This window comes from Artemia sp. Qi Xiang Cuo, chromosome 2 (assembly GCF_049724085.1).
Source record: "Artemia sp. Qi Xiang Cuo chromosome 2, ASM4972408v1, whole genome shotgun sequence".
NCBI classification, from domain to species: domain Eukaryota; kingdom Metazoa; phylum Arthropoda; class Branchiopoda; order Anostraca; family Artemiidae; genus Artemia; species Artemia sp. Qi Xiang Cuo.
In genome coordinates this window covers 35,598,699-35,623,796 of record NC_142795.1, presented here as the reverse complement: position 1 = coordinate 35,623,796, position 25,098 = coordinate 35,598,699, and the positions used below count along the sequence as shown (strand labels likewise).

The 25,098-nt window shown below is 33.7% G+C and overlaps 2 protein-coding genes across 3 annotated transcripts in view; one reads left to right on the top strand and one right to left on the bottom strand.

The window, feature by feature from the left end:
• Positions 1 to 17,812, bottom strand: part of LOC148955178 (uncharacterized) — a 75,809-nt gene extending 57,997 nt beyond the window's left edge. Inside the window, exon 1 of one of the 2 annotated variants that reach the window (XM_089108092.1) lies at positions 17,661 to 17,812. The gene's annotated coding sequence lies outside the window, so the exon portion shown is untranslated. Of the gene's footprint in view, positions 1 to 17,413 lie in introns of both variants that reach the window. The other variant, XM_089108091.1, reaches the window with a different exon arrangement.
• Positions 17,813 to 20,526: 2,714 nt separating this feature from the next.
• Positions 20,527 to 25,098, top strand: part of LOC148955176 (vitellogenin-1-like) — a 346,909-nt gene continuing 342,337 nt past the window's right edge. The window contains exon 1 of the mRNA XM_089100639.1: positions 20,527 to 20,645. Within this exon, the coding sequence (XP_088956765.1) occupies positions 20,534 to 20,645 (112 nt within the window). The 5' untranslated portion in view covers positions 20,527 to 20,533. The remainder of the gene's footprint in view (positions 20,646 to 25,098) is intronic.

The window sequence follows — 25,098 nt, the reverse complement described above, 5'->3', positions numbered from 1 at the left end:
ATGCTAACATTTTGTTCAATAAAAAATAAAATTTATTTGATAATTTAAAAGAAGAAGTACTCAGAAATTCAAACAAATTATTGACTTAAGAGAGGGAGGCAAATCCCCACCTTGTGTACGTCCTTAGTGCAAAGTCCCAACCCGTTGGAGAAGATTCAGAGAATTATTTATTATGGGAGGGGTTTGAATATTAGGAGACTATTTTACGAATATAATTTCTATTGCTACATTAGAAGGAACCTTCGGACCAATCTCAGCAGGGAAGTGTCCCTGAGATATTACATACAACACTAGCCCACTAAGAAATATGTAGTGGCCTGCTAAAGTTAGTGGTTTCATAACTATTAATCTTAAAATTCCAGCTTTTATTTAAATCATAAATTGGAGTGTTATATTTTAGTGTGACGTTTGGGTTCGACACGGCATGCCCTCTTTTTCTATTTTCAAATGTTATATATTATTAGAAGGAACCTTCGGACCAATCTCAGCAGGGAAGTGTCCCTGAGATATTACATACAACATAGCCCACTAAGAAATATGTAGTGGCCTGCTAAAGTTAGTGGTTTCATAACTATTAATCTTAAAATTCCAGCTTTTATTTAAATCATAAATTGGAGTGTTATATTTTAGTGTGACGTTTGGGTTCGACACGGCATGCCCTCTTTTTCTATTTTCAAATGTTATATATTGTCTGTCCTTTTTCTATCCCATCTGCTTACATTCTCGAGACACTAATTATTCCTTATCTTGGTTATATAAACGATAATCATATTCTTTTTATATTAAAATGGGGTTAAAAGCGGATTAAAGGACTTAAATTAAAAAGGACCAGGATTAAAAAAGGGGTTTCTTCACTTGCTTCAACAATAGTAGTAGGGAGCTATCAGGAGGTCCCAGTCGACACCACTGCTGCCATCTACAGTTGAGTCTATCGGGACCTAGCCACATAGACAATGTTATTGATCTACGAAGGGGAGAAAATTTCTGAGAACAAGATTTCTGGGAAATTGATTTTATGTTTCTAAGGGGAATTATTGATCCATGAAAAGGTAATTTATTTGATGTTTCTAAGGGGAGTTATTGATCCACAATTAGATTTAGAAATTAAATCACTTGATTCCTAGGAATTATGCGTCACCCTAAAGAGATAGAAATTATATTTTTAAATATGGCTTCTCTGGTCTTTAGACTTAGTGATAAATCCTTTAATATTCTATCGAAGCCATCGGAATTAGAAATAACATCACTTGTTTCCTAGGAATTATATGGGATTCTAAAGAGATAGAAATTATATTTTTAAATATGGCTTCTCTGATATTTAGTGACAGAGATAAATTGATATTTTATTTTTAAATATGGCTTCTCTGACCTTTAAGTCTGAGAGATAAATTTATATTCTATCGAAACCTTAATAGTGTAGCTAGGAACACCTTCGAGATGAATATATTTTACGCGGGAAAGGGTTTCCTAGGAATTTCAAATGTGACAGCACAGGGATGCCGAAACAAAGGAACACGCAGAAATTACTTTTAGGGGATTATTTGGGCAAAACACGTTTGAGACATTTTAGAAGATGATTTGGGCGAAACAGTTTTAGACATTTTAGGAGATGATTTGGGGTGAAACTCTGTGGTCGCTATAATACACAAGTTCCATTTGAACAATGTTGTGAGTTCCCCTATCCCAATATCAAAGGGCCACACCCCCCCCCGGGCCCACAAAGGGTCCCATACCCCCGGGCCAACAAAGGACCCCCTCCCCCTGGCCCCCCTCCACCCGGGGCCACCAAAAGGGCTCCCCGAGCCCATCGGACCCCCCCACCTATTTTTTTAATACTTTTTTTTGCGCACTTGAGACACAGAAGGGCCCCCCTCACCCTCAACGTTTTGGCTCCCCGCCGCATATATTTTTCAGAACAAGTTCCTTTCTTAATATCCCTCCTGAACCTATTTTACAAGTTGAAGTACTTATCCTTTTCACCCACAATTTTACCTTACGGCTTTTAGAATACCCCAACACCAAGCAATACTTTTCAAAGGCTTTATTATATCTTTTCAGAGCAAGTTCTTTTCTTAATGTCCCCATAAACCAATTTTACAACTTGAAGTACTCATTCCTTTCACCCACAACTCTACTTTATGGGTTTTTTCAATACCCCAACACCAAGCAATACTTTTCAAACGGCTTTATTATATCTTTTGAGAACAAGTTCCTTACTTAATGTCCCCCCTAAACCAATTTTACAACTTGAAGTACTCATTCTTTTCACCCACAACTCTACATTATGGCTTTTTGAATACCCCATCACCAAGCAATGCCTTTAAACACACTGTATTATATCTTTTCAGAACAAGTTCTGTACGTAATGTCCTTCCTAAACCAATTTTACAACTTGAAGTACTCATCCTTTTCACACACAACTTTACTATACGACTTTTTGAATACCCAACACCAAGCAATACTTTTCAAAAGACTTTTGTATGTCTTTTTAGAACAAGTTCCTTTCTTAATGTCCCTCTTCAGCCCATTTTACAAGTTGAAGTACTCATCCTTTTCACCACAACTTTACTTTACGACTTTTTGCACATCCCAACATCAAGCAATACTTTTAAAGGGCTTTATTATATCTTTTCAAAACAAGTTCTTTACGTAATATCCTTCCTAAACCAATTTTACAAGTTGAAGTCTTTCACCCTCATCTTTTTCACCCACAACTTTACTTTACGACTTTTTGAATACCCCAACACAAAGCAATACTTTCAAAGGCTTTTTATATTTTTTCAGAACAAGTTATTTTCTTAATGCCCCCATAAACCACTTTTAGAACTTGAAGTACTCATTCTTCTCTCACTCACAACTCTACTTTATGGCTTTTTGAATACCCAAACACCAAGCAATACTTTCAAAAAGCTTTTTTATATCTTTTCAGAACAAGTTCTTTTCTTAATGTCCACCCTAAACCAATTTTACAACTTGAAGTGGTCTTTCTTTTCACCCACAACTTAGTTTATGGCTTTTCAAATATTATTCATAAAATCACATGTATTTCAAACATGAGCGTTCTTATTTCCGAAAACTAAAACCCAACTTTATTAAAAAATCAAACATTATTAATAAAATCACATGTATTTTAAATGTGGGCATCAGAGTATGAACATTTTACCTTAAAGCTTATGAACCTTTACTGAAAAGATATAATTTCCTCTTATAAATATTATTTTTCATCAGTGAAAACAAATTCTCTATTCAAACGAGCATGTTTTCAGCGAAAGATATCAAACTTTTTCTTAGAAGTAAAATTTTTTTTGTTTGTGATAACAGCTTTTCTCTCAGAAGTAGCAAGTTCTGCTTAGCACTAACAAACCTTCTCATCAAAGTAAAAATATTTTACTTTAAAACTAACATACTTTTACTGAACACGCACAAATTTCTCTTAGAAATAATATTTTTCATCAGTGAGAGCACTTTTTCTGTTCGAACTAGCAAGTTTTCCACCAAAGATACCAAATTTTCTATTAGAAGTAACAATTTTTGATTGTGATAACACCTTTTCTGTCAGAAGTATCAAGTTCTGCTCAACACTAACAAACCTTCTCATCAAAGTAACATCATTTAACCTTAAAACTAACATACTCTTACTGAACACACATAAATTTCTCTTAGAATAATATTTTCATTCGTGATAACACTTTTTCTGTTCGAACTAGCAAGTTTTCTACCAAAGATACCAAATTTTTTCTTAGAAGCAACAATTTTTTCGTTATGATAAAAACTTTTCTGTCACAAGTAGCAAGTTTTGCTTAACACTAAAAAATTTTCTCATCAAAGTAACACTAGTCAACATTAGTACTAACAAACTTTTACTGAACACAAACAAATCTCTTTGCGAAGCATTTTTTTTTGCAGATAATGACCCGTTTTCAGTTCGACCTGGAACATACTTTAACCAAAATACCAAATTTTTTCTTAGTAATAAAAATTTTTTATTGTAATAACAACTTTTCCGTCAGAAGTAGTAAGTTTTAATAAACGCTTGCAAATCTTTTCATCAAAGTAACAATATTTTACCTTAAAAATTTCCTACTTTTTCTGAATGCACAAAATTTTATCTTAGAAATAGTATTTTTCATCAGTGATAACACATTTTCTGTTTGAACTAGCAAGCTCTGCTTAAAACCGAGAAAATTTTCTGCCAAAGATACTTTTTTTCTTAGAAGTAATAATTTTTCGTTATGATAAAAAGTTTTCTTGTCGAACTAGCAAGTTTTCTGTCAAAGATGCCAATTTTTTTCATACAAGGAAAATTTTTTGTTTGTGATAACAACTTTTCTGTCAGAAGTAGCACGTTCTATTTAACAATAGCAAACCTTCTCATGAAAGTAACATAATTTTTCCTTTAAACTCACAAAATTCTAGCGAACAAACACAAATATCTTTTAAAAATGAAATGTTCATCAGTGATAACACTTTTTTTGTTCGACCTAGCAAGTTTCTTTCCAAAGATACCTAATTTTTTCTTAGAAGTAACAATCTTTGATTGTGATAACAGCTTTTCTTTTACAAGTAGCAAGTTTTACTTAACACTAACAAACCTTCATATCAAAGTAACAATATTTTATCTTAAAACTAACATACTTTTACTGAACACACACAAATTTCTCTTGGAAATAATATTTTCATCAGTGATAATACTTTCTCTGTTCGAACTAGCAAGTTTTCTACCAAAGATACCAAATTTTTTCTTAGAAGTAAGAATTTTTGATTGTGATAACAACTTTTCTGTCACAAGTAGCAAGTTTTTCTTAAAACTAACAAACCTTCTCATCAAAGTAACAATATTTTATCTTAAAACTAACATACTTTTACTGAAAACACACACTTTTTGTCTTGGAAATAATATTTTTCATCAGTGATAACACTTTTTCTGTTCGAACTAGCAACTTTTCTACCAAAGATACCAATTTTTTTCTTAGTCGTAACAATTTTTGATTGTGATAACAACTTTTCTGGCAGAAGTAGCCAGTTTTGCTTAACACTAACAAACCTTCACAACAAAGTAACAATATTTTACCTTAAAAATAACATACTTTTACTTAACACACACAAATTTCTCTTAGAAATAATATTTTTCATCAGTGATATCACGCTTTCTGTTCGAACTAGCAAGTTTTCTACCAAAGATACCAAATTTTTTCTTAGAAGTAACAATTTTTTGATTGTGATAACAACATTTCTGAAAGAAGTAGCAAGTTTTGCTTAACACTAACAAACCTTCTCATCAATGTCACAACATTCTTCCTTAATACTACTTTACACTAACAAATTTTCTCATTAAAGTAACAATATTTTATCTTCAAACTAACATACTTTTACTGAACACACACAAATTTCTCCTAGAAATAATATTTTTCATTAGTGATAACACTTTTTCAGTTCGAACTAGCAAGTTTTCCACCAAAGATACCAAATTGTTTCTTAGAAGTAACAATTTTTTGATTATTCTCTTAGAATATTATTTCTAAGAGAAATTTGCGTGTGTTAAGTATGAGTATGTTAGTTTTAAGATAAAATATTGTTACTTTGATGAGAAAATTTATTAGTGTTAAGCAAAACTTGCTACTTATGACAGAAAAGTTGCTATCACAATCAAAAATTGTTATTTATAAGAAAATATTTGGTATCTTTGATAGAAAACTTGCTTGTTTGACCTGAAAACGAGTTATCACTGACGGAAAATATTATTTTTAAGAGAAATTTGTGTATTTCAATCAAGAGTATGTTACTTTTAAGATAAAATGTTGTTACTTTGAAGAGAAAATTTTTTAGTGTTAAGCAAAACTTGCTACTTCTGACAGAAAATTTGTTATCACAATAAAAAAATTGTTACTTCTAAAAAGAAAATTTGGTATCTTTGGTAGAAAACTTGCTAGTTCGAACAGAAAACGTGATATCACTGATGAAAAATATTATTTACTAAGAGAAATTTGTGTGTGTTCAGTAAAAGTATGCTAGTATTAAAGATAGAATGTTGTTACTTGATGAGAAGGTTTGTTAGTGTTACGCAAAACTTGCTACTTCTGCCAGAAAAGTTGTTATCACAATCAAAAAATTTTTACTTCTAAGAAAAAATTTGGTATCTTTGGTAGAAAACTTGCTAGTTCGAACTGAAAAAGTGTTATCACTGATGAAACTTATTATTTCTAAGAGAAATTTGTGTGTGTTCAGTAAAAGTATGTTAGTTTGAAGATAAAATATTGTTACTTTGATGAGAAAATTTGTTAGTGTTAAATAGTATTAAGGAAGAATGTTGTTACTTTGAAGAGAAGGTATGTTAGTGCTAAGCAAAACTTGCTACTTCTTTCAAAAATGTTGTTATCACAATCAAAAAATTGTTACTTCTAAGAAAAAAATTTGGTATCTTTGGTAGAAAACTTGCTAGTTCGAACAGAAAGCGTGATATCACTGATGAAAAATATTATTTCTAAGAAAGAAGTTTGTGTGTTCATTAAAAGTATGTAAGTTTTAATGTAAAATGTTGTTACTTTAATGTGAAGATTTGATAGTGTTAAGCAAAACTTACTAATTTTGCCAGAAAAGTTGTTATCACAATCAAAAATTGTTACTTCTAAGAAAAAAATTGGTATCTTTGGTAGAAAACTAGCTAGTTCAAACAGAAAAGTGTTATCACTGATGAAAAATATTATTTCCAAGAGAAAATTGTGTGTGTTCAGAAAAAGTATGTTAGTTTTAAGATAAAATATTGTTAATTTGATGAGAAGGTTAAAAGATGTTAGTTTTAAGATGAAAAATTTACTTGTGAAGGTTTGTTGGTACGAAAACTTGCTAGTTGGCAGAAATTATCACAACGAAAAAGTGTTACTTCTGAAAAAGTATCTTTGATGAAAAACTTGCTAGTTCGAACGAAAAAAGTGTTATCACTGATGAAAATGCTTAGAGAAATTGTAGTGTGTTCAGTAAAAGTATGATAACTTTAAGGTAAAATGATGTTACTTTGATTAGAAGGTTTGCTATTGTTAAACAGAACTTGCTTTCTTCAGACAAAAAAGTTGTTATTACAGACAAAAAATGTTACTTCTATGAAAAAATTTGGTATCTTTGACAGAAAAATTGTTAATTCTAAAACAAAACTTTTTATCATAACGAAAAAATTGTTACTTCTAAGAACAAAAGTATCTTTGAACAGAAAAATTTGTTAGTGTTAAGCAAAACTTGCTAGTTCGAACTGAAAATGTTTTATCACTGATGAAAAATATTATTTCTAAGAGAAAATTGTGTGTGTTCAGTAAAAGATATGTTAGTTTTAAAATAAAATATTGTTACTTTGATGAGAAAATTTGTGAGTGTTAAGCAAAACTTGCTTCTTGTGACAGAAAAGTTGTTATCATAACGAAAAAATTGTTACTTCGAAGAAAAAATTTGGTATCCTTGGTAAAAAACTTGCTAGGTCGAACAAAAAAAGTGTTATCACTGATGAAAATATTATTTCTAAAAGAAATTTGTGTGTGTTCAGTAAAAGTATCTTAGTTTAAAGGTAAAATGATGTTACCTTTATGAGAAGGTTTGTTAATGTTAAGCAGAACCTGCTACTTCTGACAAAAAAGTTGTTATCACAAACAAAATATTGTTACTCTAACAAAATATTTGGTGTCATTGGTAGAAAACTTGCTAGTTCGAACTGAAAAAATGTTATTACTGATAGAAAATATTATTTATAAGAAAAATTTGTGTGTGTTCAGTAAAAGTAGGTTAGTTTTAAGGTAAAATGTTATTACTTTGATGAGAAGGTTTGTTAGTGTTAAGCAGAACTTGCTACTTCTGACAGGAAAGCTGTAATCACAAACAAAAAAAAATGTTACTTCTAAGAAAAAATTTGGTATCTCTGGTAAAAAAACAACTTGCTATTTTGAACTGAAAATTTGTTATCACTGATGAAACATATTATTTATAAGAGAAAATTGTGTCTGTTCAGTAAAGGTTTATAAGTGTTACGGTAAAATATTCTTACTCTGATGCCCACATTTAAAATACATGTGACTTTATTAATAATGTTTGATTTTTTAATAAAGGTCGGCTTTAGTTTTCGGAAATAAGAATGCTCATGTTTAAAATACAAGTGATTTTATAGATAATATTTGAAAAGCCATAAAGTAAAGTTGTGGGTGAAAAGAAAGAGTACTTCAAGTTGTAAAACTGGTTTAGGGGGGACATTAAGAAAAGAACTTGTTCTGAAAAGATATAAAAAAGCCTTTTGAAAGTATTGCTTGGTGTTGGAGATTTCAAAAAGCCATTAAAGTAGAGTTGTGGGTGAAAAGAATGAGTTTAGGGGGGGACATTAAGAAAAGAACTTGTTCTGAAAAGATATAAAAAAGCCTTTTGAAAGTATTGCTTGGTGTTGGGGTATTCAAAAAGCCATAAAGTAGAGTTGGGTGTGAGAAGAATGATTACTTCAAGTTGTAAAATTGGTTTAGGGGGACATTAAGAAAAGAACTTGTTTTGAAAAGATATAAAAAAGCTTTTGAAAGTATTGCTTGGTATTGGGTATTCAAAAAGTCGTAAAGTAAAGTTGTGGGTGAAAAAGATGAGTACTTCAACTTGTAAAATTGGTTTAGGAAGGATATTACGTAAAGGACTTGTTCTGAAAAGATATAATAAAGCTCTTTGAAAAGTATTGCTTGATGTTGGGGTGTGCAAAAAAGTCGTAAAGTAAAGTTGTGGTGAAAAGGATGAGTACTTCAACATGTAAAATGGGTTTAAGAGGGACATTAAGAAAGGAACTTGTTCTGAAAAGATATAAAAAAAGCCTTTTGAAAAGTATTGCTTGGTGCTGGGGTATTTAAAAAGTCGTATAGTAAAGTTGTGTGGGAAAAGGATGAGTACTTCAAGTTGTAAAATTGGTTTAGGAAGGACATTACGTAAAGAACTTGTTCTGAAAAGATATAATAAAGCCTTTTGAAAAGTATTGCTTGGTGATGGGGTATTCAAAAAGCCATAATATAGAGTTGTGGGTGAAAAGAATGAGTATTTTAAGTTGTAAAATTGGTTTAGGGGGGACATTAAGAAAGGAACTTGTTCTGAAAAGATATAATAAAGCCTTTGGAAAAGTATTGCTTGGTTTTAGGGTATTCATAAAACCCATAAAGTAGAGTTGTGGGTGAAAGGAATGAGTACTTCAAGTTGTCAAATTGGTTTAGGGGGGACCTTAAGAAATGAACTTGCTCTGAAAAGATATAATAAAGCCTTTGAAAAGTATTGCTTGGTGTTGGGGCATTCAAAAAGCCATAATGTAGAGTTGTGGGTGAAATGGATGAGTACTTCAACTTGTAAAATAGGTTTAGGAGGGATATTAAGAAAGGAACTTGTTCTGAAAAAATATTCGGTGGGGAGCCAAAAAGTGAGGGGGGCCCTTCTGTGTCTCAAGTGCGCAAAAAAAGTATTAAATAAAATAGGTTGGGGGTCCGATGGTTCCGAGGGGCCCTTTGGGGGGCCCCGGGTGGAGGAGGGGGGCGGGTGGAGGGGCCCCTTTGGGAGGCTCGGTGGGCCCTTTTGGGCCCGGGGATGGGGCCCTTGTGGGCCCGGGGAGTGTGGCCCTTTGAGATTGGGGTAGGGGACCTCACAACACTCTTCAAATGGAGCTTGTGTATTATAACGACCACAAAGTTTCACCCCAAATCATCTTCTAAATCATCTTCTAAAATGTCTCAATCGGTTTCGCACAAATAATCCCCTAAAAGTAATTTCTGCGTGTTCCTCTGTTTCTGCATCCCTGCGCTGTCACATTTGAAATTCCTAGGAAACCCTTTCCTGCGTAAAATATATTCAATCTGTCTTCATCTCGAATGTGTTTCTAGCTACACTATTAGGCTAAGGTTTCGATAGAATATTAATATTTATCTTTCAGACCGAAAGGCCGTAGTGTCCTCGTTTAAAAATAAAATATAAATATATCGCTGTCACTAAATACAAAAAAAGCCATCTTTAAAAATAGAAATTCACTCGCTATAGAGTCTCATGAAATTACCTTGAAACAATTGATGCTATTTCTAATTACGATGGCTTTGATAGAATATTAAGGAATTTATCACTAAGTCTAAAGACCAGAGAAGCCATATTTAAAAATAGAATTTCTATCTCTTTAGAGTCCCGTATAATTCCTAGGAAACAAGTGATGTAATTTTTAATTCTATTAGTGGATCAATAATTCCCCTTAGAAACATTAAATAAATTCCCCTTTCATGGATCAATAATTCCCCTTAGAAACAACAAATAAATTCCCCTTTCGTGGATCAATAATTCCCCACCAATTATGCAAATCAATTTCCCAGAAATCTAGTTCTCAGAAATTCTCTCCCCTTCGTGGATCAATAACATTGTCTATGTGGTTAGGTCCCGTTAAATTCAATTGTAGTTGACAGCAGTGGTGTCGACTGGGACCTCCTGATAGCTCCCTACTAATAGTATCCAAACTTCCCGCGATTAGACATTATCCATGGCGCTGAACATGGTCCACACGTATTACGAAGCACTGTGAAGCGCATACGCATGTAGGGCAGGTATTGGAAACTGTACTGCCTGTCTCAAATTTGAACCACCAGGATCGTAGAATGTTCTTTAATTGGATTGAAGGGACTGCATTTCATCGCTTTCAACTAATTAGAAGCATTTTCACTGACGCAAGGTTCTTGAACTCAAAAGTTGTATTTTAAGCCTTTAGTCAAAACGTCACTGACAGTCAATGAAAACCGCTCTTCCTCGAGTAAAGTCAGAATTCTACGTTCCTGTTGGTTCAATTTTGAGACAGGTAACCAAAATTGAGATGCTAGGGGGCCACACAAATGAGAGTTGCTGACCAAGTTCACTGCCCTTTCACTTAAAGTACGAAAGAAATCAAAATGAAAACATTTTATGCCTCTTGTCTTCATCTTAGGTCTATTCGTTTCTGAGAACCAGGATTGTCTGCAATTTTATTTCTGTTATTATTCAACTAATAAGGTTTTTTTCACTGCAGAAATTATCTCCTTCATAGCCACGCATAATCGTTACGAGAAAAAAGCGGAAACTTTTCATATTTAAACGAAAAACCAAAGCTAATGCATGTAGAGCCTAATTGGCCAGTACCAACCCTTTGCAGTTGGACAAATACAGACTAGTACAAAAATGTCAAAATTAAGCAAAAACAAAAGTTACTTTTTCGAATCAGAAGAAAAAAAGGATTCTATTATCATGTCAATAGTCAACTAAAGGGATAAATACAACAAAACAGGATATCTTAATGCGTCTTTCTTAAAATACTCTCCTGTACGTAACTCAACTAACTAATAATTTTAAGTGTTAATCTTGAAGAATTTATAATAATAAACATATTAATGTTCAGCTTAGATTTTTAGCTGTTCAAATATATATTTATATTCAATTCCTATTTAGACAGTATGTCAGGAATATATTTTTGCATTAGTTTAAATTCTTCTTTAGTTTTGTTTGTTTTTGTATTTACCCAGTTTTCTGCCAATTAATGGTAGTGTCTGTCTTTTGCTAAAGCAATCAGGAACGTTACGCTTTCTAGATCTACATGATTATATGTTTTTCGCTCATTTTCTGCTGTTTTTTCACACACGTTCTTTATTTTTAAACTTAGCGCCTGCTAAGTGTTAAAACAGCACACCTGCACTGAACATCTTCTGTATTTAAAATTGAGCTCCCAGATTTTCTTAATGTTTTAAGACATATACGGTTGTGCCAGTTTCCACGTAACCAATTGTAAGAATCAGATTTTGTTTTTAAGGACACCCTAGACGGTCAATCGTTTTGATCAAAAGCTTCCATCAATCAATTGATTAAAGCATTATTGACCGTCTAGGAACCTGTTTCAAGCGTAAGTCAAGCGTTGATGGTGTTTGATAGAAAGTTTGAATGACTCAATCGGTTCCTAGACGGTCAATCACGCTTTAATTAATTAATTGATTGACGGAAGCTTTTGATCAAAATGATTGACCGTCTAGGGTGACCTTTAGCCTACATGGTATTTAAATCTTTTTAAGTGTGAATATCTTTCACTCAATAATAATATTACTGCTTCTTTGGCCTGCAGATCTTTATCTACCCTGTAAGTTTCCTGTTTCCGATGGCTGGGAATTTATTTTAGCAAAACTTGAAAATACATCTGAACTATCGCCACTGCTGATGGTAAGAGTAAAGTTAAGTTATTCTTAAATTATAGTAAATCAAGGCAGATGCAGCAGAAAGTCTCTTGCTACATTATGCATGGTCTTTACCAATCATCTGATCTTGTTTCTTATTGGAATTTATCCTTCTTCCTTACAATGAAGTTATTTCTCTTTCAGATTATATTACTTCTGGTCTTCTTGTTGTTTAATGTGTCTTCCTCAATGGTAATGGAATTTATACCTTATGTGACTCCTGGATATTGGTATACAACATGTACAGCTTTTCAGGAAACTACCTCAGTCTATATATATGTGGCTGCCTCCATAGTGCCCCTATTCATCTGATTTCTTTTTTTTTTAGTTTTTATTCTTTCTTTAACTGGGGGTCTTCTTTCTTTTTGCTACTCCACTTTTGTGTTTTGTAGTGGGTTAAACCAATTATGATTAAAGACATTAATAAATTGATTAAATAAATGTCCATCTAATTTAATGTTTGAACGTGAATCAAAAATATAATATACCAGTCTTGCTCATTATATTGCACAGCAGGTCCGTATGGCGTATGCATTTGTTTGCGTATGCCCGTTACTTTTAAGAATATACACTTCATATTGCCTTTAAACTTAGTCAGTTTGTTAAATTTCCAAAATATTTGGGAAGTGGATGCACATCCCTATATCTTAGAATAATTTGGGAACCCTTAAGTCAGAATGTTTAGAAGCAATTTCAAATTTCTTGATGAAATTACCGTTTTCTAAAAGTCAAAATCAAGGAACATAACACTATTACAGAACGATCCATGGACTAATGACCTAATTTTTTCAGTTGAAACTACATTTCACATATGTTAGTCAATTGCAAGACCACCAAGGTAGATATTATTTAATTCTGATGTAAATCAATTTTTCAATACGAAAATTAAAATCTATTTCCCTAATATTCATGTAGGGGAATGCAGTGATCGCGAAGCCCAACTACTTGACCTAATTCTTACCTGTAGCCCAAGAACGTCCTTGTGAGTATGTCTGCGGTTATATAGTTGGTTTTTGATTATATGTTTTATGGGTCACTGACAAAATACCGGCAGAAACTCAAGAAATACTATCAATAGTTTGCTGTGTTATAAGTTGCCACTTCAAATAGGCTTTTGAATACAGTTTTAGCTATTTAGCAATAGAGAAGGTATTTAATTTTAATACATTGCCAAAAAACCGCGATATTCTGAATTTATGGATATTTGTACCCATATTTGTACCCTTGTGCCACAAATTACAAACTATATTGAACTATATGTAATTATTTAATACTCTATAGACGACTGCCACAACGCGTCAAAGAATTTGTGCTGAAAGTTTGGGATTATTTGAATACAAGAAATTGGATTAGAAATCGCATGCAAATAGTAAAGACCCAAAGATATATCAGACTAAAATAAGCCGAAACTACTAAAATATTGAAAAGACCCGTAAAAAAAGAAAGAAAAGAAAAATCGTTTTGATTTCTCACAATTCAAGAAATTATGATCTCGATTCAGCAAAAAGTCGGCAGAAGTGATATTAGCCAGATCTCGAAAGGACAAACTAACTGTTGGACTTATGTTGATGAAGGAAGTTCTAAACTTAATTAGTAAAGCGAAGTGATGCAGCCGTTCTATTAAATTAGTAATATAAAAGTAGAAAATAAGACCCAGTGGAGAAGGCCAGGGGGTGACGACCTGGTCCTTTTTTCCCTATCCCCTTTTTATGTTGTTTTTTAAACATTTGTTAATGTATATATTATTTATTTTTCAGTTTTTATATATTTTAACTAGTTGCCATTTTGCAGTTTTTAATATAAGTGACATAGGAATCATATAGCATTCCGATGTTTTTTTTTTTTGTTATTTTTTTTGCATTGTTTGCCAATTTTTTAGTTGTTGTGCTTTTGTTATGATTTTCTTGTTTATTTGTTTTTTTATGGACTTCGAAATTCAAATTCGGCCCTTCAGGGCTTGTGATAGTAATTTCTCGAAATAAATACCTATCTATCTATCTACCTCCTTCTCCTGGGAAATAAGATGTTTAAAAAGCTTATCAAAAGAGGAAAATAATAAACACTCCCGTTTAATTCCTAGTAAAACAAAACTCAAGTGGCGTTGAGCTGTTGTTACATCGTAAATATAACAAAATAATTTGATATGCCTACTACATAATACAACATACAACAGATGTATTTCAGAAGAACCTTAGATATAAATAGTGGTCCAACAACCTATTAGTAAATCTGGCTCTGTGACTATTCAGCGTGTTTAAAGAAAAACACAAATTTGTTTCTTGTGTCTACATCTTATTAATTTAGTTTGATGTATCTTTGTCTCATTGCAAATGATGTAACATTTGAATGCTGTCGTGTCATTTTTTTTTTCATTAGAATTTTTTGTGTGTGTGTTTTCATTAAATAAAAAAAAATTGCAACGAAATTACAATTGTTGAAATAGATAATAAATAAACCATTTTTACCCCTCCCCTCATTTCTGTGAATTTCTGCCTTTGCAGGTGATTATGTTGTAGTCTATCTACTTTCTCTTATCCAAATGATCCTATATTTTGGGCACAAACTTATGACATCTTGTGATAGTCGGTCATAGCGTTTAAAATACTCACATGTTGCTGCAATATAGTTCGCCCATGTCTCCACAAGAGTGCAAATATTCATAAACTAAAAAAATAGTAGTTTTCTGGCAAGGCTATACGATAAACCTCCTTGTTAAAAAGCTAAGAATGTATTCAAATATAATTAGAAAGTTATTTCAGTCGTTAAAGCCGGATTTTTTCTTCGTAGCGCAATAGTATAGGGATGCAGGGGGACAAGATAAAATTTTTAGCGGCACCCATAACTTTGCAGCCCAATGGTTTCACCCTGTATGGCTCAAATACGGCATATGAGTTTATTGTATCGGATCTAAAGTAGAATTTTACCATAGTATCAAATGAAAGGAAATGCGAAAAGTATACCTTGCATAAGATTACTGAAATAAAAATTTGGCTGATAAGCGATTGACACAACCTGACTTGCTGAAAGGATAATACCAGGCATATAGGCATTATTCTTTAGAAATTTTTCTCCCTTTTTCTACAGTTTTCAAACCTTTACCTGTTTTTGCAAGCTCCCTGTCCCCTCTTCTATAGCGTACTTGCCAAAATAGTAAAGCCTGAAGTGGGGACACTGGTGACTGTTAAAAAAAGTTGAATACTTCATTAAAATGGAAATACGAAATAAAAATTTAAATTGAACCTATGACAGATTTTCATATCCCCCCCCCTTCCTTGTAATATGCTAGGGTTTAATACTCAGTCTAATGGGTATTTCCACCTCTTTTCTTGTGGTTAAGCATGCCAATAGTGATGGCTTTACTTGTTTATTACAAGGAAGAGTCCAAAAGAACTTTTACTTTCTACTAAAACGAGTTTACATTTCAAATCCCATAGCCATAACGGTAAGTAGGACTCACGAAATGCTTTAGGTCAAGACTAGAAATTAATTGATTTTTTGGTTTGATTTCCGCTTCATTTTTCCTTGTTTCAATTATTGATGTCATCTGGATTATTGATGTGATTTCTGTAGTCCCAGTAGACTATTGATTATACAATGATGTAATATTGGATTCAGACTTTCATTTTTTATCAAACTAAAAAAAGACTTACTGATGGATAATATGAGAAAGTGAATCATGGAGCCATTATACTTATTGTCTTTATAAATCATAAATAAGCAAAACCCAAAAAGAAACCATTAAATTGGTAGGAAGTACAACCGCACATCTGGATTGCATTGAGTTTACTAAACATCTATATCTATTTTGTATCTTATTAATAACTGCGCAAAACTAAAGTTTGTTTATAATTAAATTTGGGAAATTAATTTCAGGTACGTTACTGTTCCTCTTCAGTGCCGTCAACTAGAAGGGGTTATGTACCCCCCCCCCCTTTATTTAAAACAATTTTTTGCGGGTGAGGACTATTTTCGGTAAAATTCTACTTTAGCTACTTTTGGCTATCTTGGGAAGGGGTTAGGTTAGGAAAATGAGACTTTCAGGGATGGGTCTATGGGCTAAAGTATGTCCCGGGAAGGTATTTTGAAGTGCTCACCTCCACTCCTTCTCCCTTTAGAGGGTCCTGAAATTTGCCTACATGACAGGTCTATACCTATTGAAATTTTGACAAAACAACATTTTACCTTAATTTTCAGTTATCAGTTTCTATGTCTCTGGCTTTAGCTCTGAAAATCCAATTTCAGTTATTTGAGCAGAATTTTAAGACATATAAACAGTTTATTTCCAAAATTTAGGAAATGTATTTGCATATCTTTAAAACCTTATAAATTGGGATTGAGCAAAGTTGTGAAGCTGAAAACAATTTTGTTGTACTTCATTTAAGCAGAAGATCTACTTGGTAAAATTCTACTTTAACCCCTTTCCAAGATAGTCAAAAGTAGCTAAAGTAGAATTTTACCCTATTTTCACTTAAATACCTTTTTTGATATTTTTCATTGATAAAACTGAAAAAAAACAAAACAAAAGATAATACTTGTTTAGTAGCCGATAAACACACGAGAAGTGAAGTTTCGTTAATGCTTGTGAAATAAAACAAAATAGGGTACATAACCTAACCTAGGTACCTTTTTTTGGCCCTTTAACCCCAAAAAACTAAAGTTTAAATAGTTTCCACAGAGTGAGCAATACCTCACTAGTCAGCGGGAACCCGGTTTTGAATAGCATCTTTGAAATTCTATATGCGTTTCTCTTCGCGTGTTTATCGGCTTCTCAACGAATACCAATTTGACCCCCATAGATTATGAAAAATATATTTGTCCCCCCCCCCCCGTTTAATTTCCTGGAATTGATGCTACTCTTTCTCTTTCTTGTTTTGATAATGGAAACATGCAGCTTGTCTTTTCTTGCTTCAAGAAAATCTCTACAGTGAAATTTAATCTTAATTTTTCTTTTAATAGCTTAAGCAAATTTAGGAAGATCTCTATTACGGAGACACAGCCCCCCCCCCATCCCAATATAAATACTAGGACAAGTGTTGCTTGTCCCTGTGGGGTATTATGTCATTCATGCATGTCTTCCCAATAATTAAAGAATTAAGATTCGTGAGTGTGACACATCCTGATTCACATTCCCTGGAGCATGTTCACTGCCTCCATTGGTACTCGGTATATTCATGTTGTATATTCAAGGGTTTACTTACCTTTAGAATACTGACTTTTCAAAAGGTGGTAAATAATTTATGTTTTGTGCTGAAGAGAAATGGCTATAAAACTAGTCCTGCTCCCGATTGTTTCAACTTTTTCTTTCCACTTATCACCGTTTGTTTTGCTCCTTAACAATTCCGTTTCTGCTAACCATGGATCCGATGCAAGATTTCACAGTATAAGCTATGACAGCATGGCTCTTTTATTATTAGAAGTGTAAAAAAGGTAACGAAGAAGAATTACCTTTAAACAACAAGTCCAACAAAAATATTTCCAAAAACACTAATAAGCTGTTCCGATAAAAGAATAAGTCAATTAAAATGCACTATCACGTCATTATACTTTGAATTCAAACATCCGTGTAAACGGTATGAGCCTGGTTGACGGGTATCAGCTGACTGGTTAGGAGGAGATTTGCATCAAAAATTTAGGACGCGTTGCTTGTATCTCCTATTGTTAAGGAATATACTAAGTACTGAAAGCCCAGTTTACATATCATTTGATAGGCATTCATGTGTACAGACGTTCTGAGGCATTAAAATATTTCCGTGTGCGCAAATATAAAAAAAGAAGTTTTTTCTTTCTATTTCTGTTGGTAATAATTTCCTTTCGTTTTTTGGCTAATTTCGCGGTGGAGGTTTCAACACATTAGAAAAAAAAGTCCCAATTGAGATTTTGCAATTAAAATCGAAGAAAAAGATTTTTTTTGAAAAAGATTTTCCAAAAAATCGCGTCAAGATGTGTCCGATACATTATTATATTCACCACTTTTATATTCTGCCTACCTGGCACTCGCTCTGATTAATATTAATGCATTTTGTGGGTTTCAAGAGAGGCACGCCTCTTAGCCCCCCCCCCCCTGTACATGGTTTTCTCACATTTACTCAACTGCACCTGTCCAAAATTCCAATTTCAAGGACTAAATGCAAAAATATCGAACTACAACATTTTATCGAGCATGAGCTCAACCCAAAATATTGGACCCAGTGATGAGAAAGCAAAAATACATTCCAGGTGTGATCTGAGTTTGCGAGATGATTAATTTAGGTAATAAGTTATTCGTGCAAAATTTCACCATGTAGCTTTAATTTCTGTAAGACTCTAATTCTCGATAATAAGCTTTTTCGCTCATGTATACCGAAATTTTTCCTCTGAAATCCGTATAAAACCCAACCCACGAAGTGTTTAAATATTCAAAGAAAAAATCTAGAATTGTGTTCAAGAATATTTTAAAATGGAATTTCTTTTTGTTTATTTTCCCGAAAAAGCGTTTGTTTCTGGGGCTTGAATGCCACGTTTTGTGTGGGTTGAGGTCTTTTTGGTATACATTTGCAAACGTTTCGTTTTACCAAGGTGAACCTCTGAAGTTGTCTAAATGCCAATTGAGTTGTAATGTCTTTAAACTGAGTTTTATCTTATTGTGAATCTCACCTTGGTCAAATTTTGCTTGGTTTGACTTTTACGTCACATCGGATTAGCCTCTTCAGGATTGTGTTTCTAGGGCTTTTTTGGAACTTATGGGCAATAGGATGCGGCAAATTTTGCGTTACGTTTGGCTCCCGAGGGACATTTCACAAATTTTGCGACAGGCTTGGCTGCCAATAGACATTTTCACGCGCAGTACAGCCGAACGATTCCTTCTTAAGGAGTTCCTATTAATGTAAAAAAAAAATATCTTAGTCAAATTCAGTCAAAGCGCCTCTTTGGAGGTACTTTTGAACTGACTTTTCAATTTGTCACACATTGACTGAACCGACAAATCTTTTTATTAAAATAGTCTAAGTGGATATAAATAGCATGTATTATCCTGATACTTAATATTACTTTTTAATACGTATGACAGTTCTTCATCCTAAAATATAGTTCCAATGAAGTTTAAGCCTCTCTTATTGGTGTAAGGCCGCTCTAAGCCATGGATACTCACCTTTTGTGCTTAGAGCCTCTATTTAAATACTTAAATTCTTTCTTTCACTTTTTGTAGAATATTGTAATCTGTTGGTTTAGCTATACGTAAAGTCATATATAAAAGCTAGCTGATTGAAGCGTTTTATTCTTTTTTGCCTTATTTAAGCCCGATCCCGAGATCTTTGGGTTTGCCCAGAGAACGCTTAGCACATTCATCTCTTATTCTACGAGTGTTTGGCTCGCGCCTCTCTCCTGCCATCAGTTCCGACTCTTTCAATTCCGGGATTTCTGTCAATTCCGACAATTACCGTGAACTATTCGAATTTTTTTATAACACTGTCTTGTAGCTCACTTAGAATGAAAAGTAAGACATGGGGAAGAACGGTAAATAGACGTTGTTTCAGGTTTATTCGTCATTGACTGAGTTGCTTAAATTAAACCATGGATAAGCTACAAGGACAAATGGAAAATCACAAGTATTAGTGGAAAATTTTTTCCAAAAATATTCCTCAGAAAGGAGAAATATTAGGGATTATGTTCTACTCCCCCCTCCTTCTGTATTCATCTGAAGGCTCACTAAAAGTCAGAAAAAATGGGAATAAAAATGCAATTTTTGAAGCTTCAGGCTACATAACAATTTTGCTAAATAGATATGCAATGTGGATTTTTGTGTTTATTCAGGACATAACATTTAAACTTATATTAGAATATGAATATGAATAAGTATTTAAACTTACTCAGGGTTAACTTTGGACAAAAGAGCACTAACGTAAAACTTTCGATCTAGATGTCCAAACTAATTTAGTACACATTAAACATGGCTAAAACTGGTTTGCATCCCATATTCATCTTAAATGATTTGTTTTTCCATTGTAATTTACTTGGCTAATAAAAGAAGCCCCGAATAAATTACACAAGAAATAGCGTTCTTCCGTAAGTTGGCTCACCAAAATGCCCATTGCGAAAAGTTGCTTTATTGAGATACTTTGTTGACACTTAAGCCCAACAGTATAGCTATGAAGCAATATCTAAATTTTTATGCTCTGAATTTTCATAGATTTTCTTTTATTATCGTATTTAGGTCTCAATAGTGTTTAAGAAAAACTGAGGCCATGATAAACTAAGATTTTATCAGGTCTTATCAATAATGGTTGTTTGCTAATTGTCTCGTGTTCACTTTCATCTCCAATTTTGATAGTAGGTTTGAAAACATGAATTTTGATCGTTGTTTGACTTCACTTTTGTTTTTTTATATTGTCATAGAGGGAATTGAGTGTAATTACTGCAGCATTGAAGACGAAAATTGCAAGAGCAATGACTCAGGTACGCAAATTAAAAAGTTAATGGCAATGTTTTTTTTTAAGTTGTCATTTTTGTTAGTTGTAGACCCCGACGCCGCGCCGAAAAGTCGGCGGCGCGCCGCTGAGCTTGCATCAGCGCGCTGACGCCGCCGCTGATTCTATCGGCGGCGGCGTCACTAATACGCCGCCTTTTTTTTTTTTTTTTTTCTCTCTTTGTTGGTTATCGATATCGATCTCCGGGCTTCAACCGTCATCCCGGCTAATCTGTTTCTTAAAAATAAATACTGTCATCGTTGGGCTCGCCATGTATATCGGTTCATAGGAAGGAGAAGAAGAAATTTTTCTTGAAACAAAAATTCTACCTTGCCCTTTAAAATTCTGTTCATTTTTCTTTCTGATTTTTCGGATGAAAAGAGGTAGGTAAAAGAGCATTTGGCAATTCAGGATGTTGTCATAGGCAGCGCAATCGAGCTGTCTAAGTAAAGAACAATGTTGGCACAATGTGTTATTTTTTTCCCATACCAGGGCAATTCGTATCGAAGGAGTTGTCGTAGAAACTTCAAGAAGGGCTCATTTCATTGTAAATTAGAATAGCTAGCGCCCTTTTAAATAGTCGAAAGTGATTGGAAGGCAGCTAACACCCCTTCCACGCCCACCGTTTCCCCTAACACATCCAATCAAAATTTTAAGATAGCCATTTTGTTCAGAGTAACTGATTTACAGAGAGAAAATATGTTTTTTGAGGAGGTTACTCCCCCACAACCCTTAGGGCAAGGGTTTCGTAGTTATGCCCAGGAGGTATATAAGAACGAGGTTGGCACAATGTTTTATTTTATTATTTTTTTCTTTAGACCAGGGCACTTCGTATCGAAGAAGTTGTCGTAGAAACTTCGAAAAGGGCTCATTCAATTGGAAATTGGAGTGGCTTGTGCCCTTTTTGATAGTCGAAAATGATTGGAAGGCAACTATCACCCCATCCACGCCCACCATTTCCCGAAAAACATCCAATCAAAATTTTGAGATAGCCATTTTGTTTAACGTAGTTGAAAGTTCTGGAAATTAGGTCTTAGAGGATGACAACCACCCTCACAGCCCTTAGGGTAAGGGTTGTAGTTTATGCCCGGGGGGAATACACGATGTTTATAGAAAGCGTTGCCTTAGAAACTCAAAAAGGGATCATTCGATTGGAAATCGAAAGGCCTAGTGCCCTTTTTAACAATCAAAAGTGATTGGAAGGCATGGCATTTTTATAGTAAAGATCGATGTGGGTATAATGTATCATTTTTGTTGTTGTTGTTTAGACCAGGGCATTTCGTATCGAAGGAGTTGTCGGAGGATCTTCGAAAAGGACTCATTTGATTGAAAATAGAATGGGCTGATGTACTTTTTAATAGTCGAAAGTGATTGGAGGGAAACTAATCCCCATCCCACCCTCACCCTCCCATTTGCCTTTATGTTTAAAAAGTAAATGTTGCCTTAAGATTAAATCAAAATGCACTGTGTTAATGCTAATTCCCAATAAGTCATCTCAGCAATATCCCAAGAACGACTGACGGTATTATGTTCGAACTTTCGGGCTTCTTCTGCTCTAAAAATTTGACCAAATCACAATAGCGTAAGTGTATCCAAGCTATGAAAGAATGTAAAAAAATTTTTTTGCGAATGTTATCAAGTTTTCCATTTCAGGTCAACTAGAGGAGGTATGAAACTAAATTAAACACTACTATTTGTGTCCAGATTTCTATAAGGGTCTATGTTGATAAATTTTGCTGAAAATTGTTTTCCTGCATACAAATAGCAGGCCAAACTATAAATTCTTAAAAAAACGAAAAGATTTAAAGTATGATCTTTTTCCCTGAAAAGACTATGTCAATATAAAACGAACAGAAATTAATTTAAAAAATGTTTCCAAAAAATGGTGTTTTCAAAGAAAAGTAAAGAACTCCATTAAACCAAAAATGAGCAAAAATAAAATCAAATAATCTACAAAGCGTGAAACTACCACAAATCAGCATCGATAAATAAATGAAACCCAAAATGAACAGAAATTACAATAAATAACCGAGTCAAACACAAAACGAGCAGAAATTAACATAAGTTGGGCTCAAAACCCCTATGCCTTCTAAAGGCCAGAACATAATTTGTACTTTACTGACAAAAATACAAATGAATATGTATTGTCAGTTTAATATACATATACTGATATTTAGTAATCAAAATGTTAATATTATATTATTTGAGTTATTAAAGTTATAAAAGTAAGAACATTTATATTTTCTTCAGGAAAGTGCAAATTATGTTCTGGCCTTTGGAAGGCATAGGGGTTTTGAGCCCAACTTATGTTAATTTCTGCTCGTTTTGAGTTTGACTCAGTTATTTATTGTTATTTTTGTTCGTTTTAGGTTTCATTTATTTATCGATGCTCATTTGTGGTAGTTTCACGCTTGGTAGATTATCTAGAGCTAGTATAGAAATATATCTATAGAAATGAATTACATTTTTTTTGCACAGTTAGCAGAGCACACTGAAGTTGAAGTAGCCTTAAACTTTGACTTGAAACGTTATAACTTGACCACTTCTTTCAGAAAAGAATTTCGGACGGTTATTCCGTGTTGATAAGAAAAGAGGGTAAAGGTACAGTTTAGTTCCTCCTGTAGTGTAGGGCGCAGGAGCCCTATGGTGAAGATTTGTCCTCCCTTATAAAACAGCTTATTTCAGCAGATACAAAGAAGAAGCCCATTTGCGGCATTCTGTGGGACCCCAAGGTCCAGTGCTAGTATCAGATCCCGCGAGTGGCAGTTTACGTTCTTCAAGTTCGGCTGTACCGGCCACAAGTGCCCCTTTGTTCCCACATTGTTCCTAACAAACTCACTTTTGTTACATCAATTGTAACTGAAGTGATGTAACCGCTGATTTAAAATTGTTGGCGTTGTTAAGCCATGGTATCTGATTTGTATACAGTGTTTTTTCGATGTTGTTATTTGTTTTTTTTTTTCACTTCCTTTTCGTATGTATTTGATGAACAGGAGATGTTTAAACTTCAAATTTTGAAAGTTATACACACATTAGCCCAAATCATTAACAAGAAGAAAATGACTAAACACGGGATTTTATAGGAACAATGCGATGTTAAACATAAACACAACATAGGTTTCCCTGGGTCTAGTGGCTAAAACTGAGAATCCTACATGGTGTGATCGACGGTGAACATAAACACTTTCCGCACTGCCCAACAAATTCCTGTTTTGTCATATTGTTCTTGTATGTTTTTAGCCAACCGTTTAAAAATCCTTACTAAGATCGAGGTTGAACGTGCTTGGTGAAGTGGAATTTTTATTTTTATTTTTAATCAGAAAAAGCGGCGCGCCGGGGCGCGCCACCGGTCTAAAATCGGCGGCGCGCCGCTAAAAAAATTTCGGCGTGCCTGGCGGCGCGCCGCCGCCGATACTGAATCACACATTCGCCGCCGTCATTTTGGCGTGGCGTGGCTTCGGGGACTAGTTAGTTGTATTGCCGAACATTCTAGTCAACCTGAAGGATTTCTTAATAAATAAATAAAAAAAAACTATTCCCACAAAAGAACTTTTTAAAGAAAAATGAAGAGGTAAATTAAAGCTAGGACTTAAGAAAATAAGGTCAAACAGTGATTCCAGTGCTAACCGAACATAAATGGCAATAAATAAATAAGTGAAACCCAATACGACCAAAATTGCAATAAATAATCAAGTTAAACTTAAAATGAACAGAACCTACAGCAAACAGGAGTAGGACGAATGCCTACTAGGCTATATGACTTGTGTAGTTTCAGTAGTATTAGTAGTAGTAGAAGTAGTAGCAGTAATATTAGTAGTATAAGTAGTAGCAGTAATAGTAGTAGTAATAGTATTAGTATGCACATAGTGCCTTTTGTTAAGTTCAACAACCCTCTAAGCACGGTCAAAAAGTTTCAATTTAATACCCTAATCCAGTGGTTTTCAAACTTATTTAGACAATGTACCCCTTTTTACCTTCTCAGTTACCGGTACTAAGTAAACTTTAGCAGAGATATAAATAAAATTGCCAGTCCTAGAGTTTAAGGACAGGGGCGTAAATTGCTATGGGGCAGGGGGGCAGTTGCCCCCCCAGACCTCGTATTGCCCCCCAGACCTGATTTTGCCCCCCCAGATTTTTTTAGATTATACCCTTATTTATCCTTCATCCGAATAAAAAAAAATACAAATTTTATCGAATACAAAATCTTATACGAAATGACACGTAACCCGGAGCCTCGTGTTTTCTCTAGCATTGTCAAGTAAAGATAGTATTGAATGAATTCATTTGTTGAATAAGAGTGTGCGATCTGGGATGCCAAATGGACACTTTTAGTGCCTTTTGGACACTTTTTCACTGTGAAGGACACCGGGACACTATTGGATAAAAAAAGGCAGCTTTTTGAAACAAAGGACACTTTTTGGACATTTTTCCAAATCAAAAAT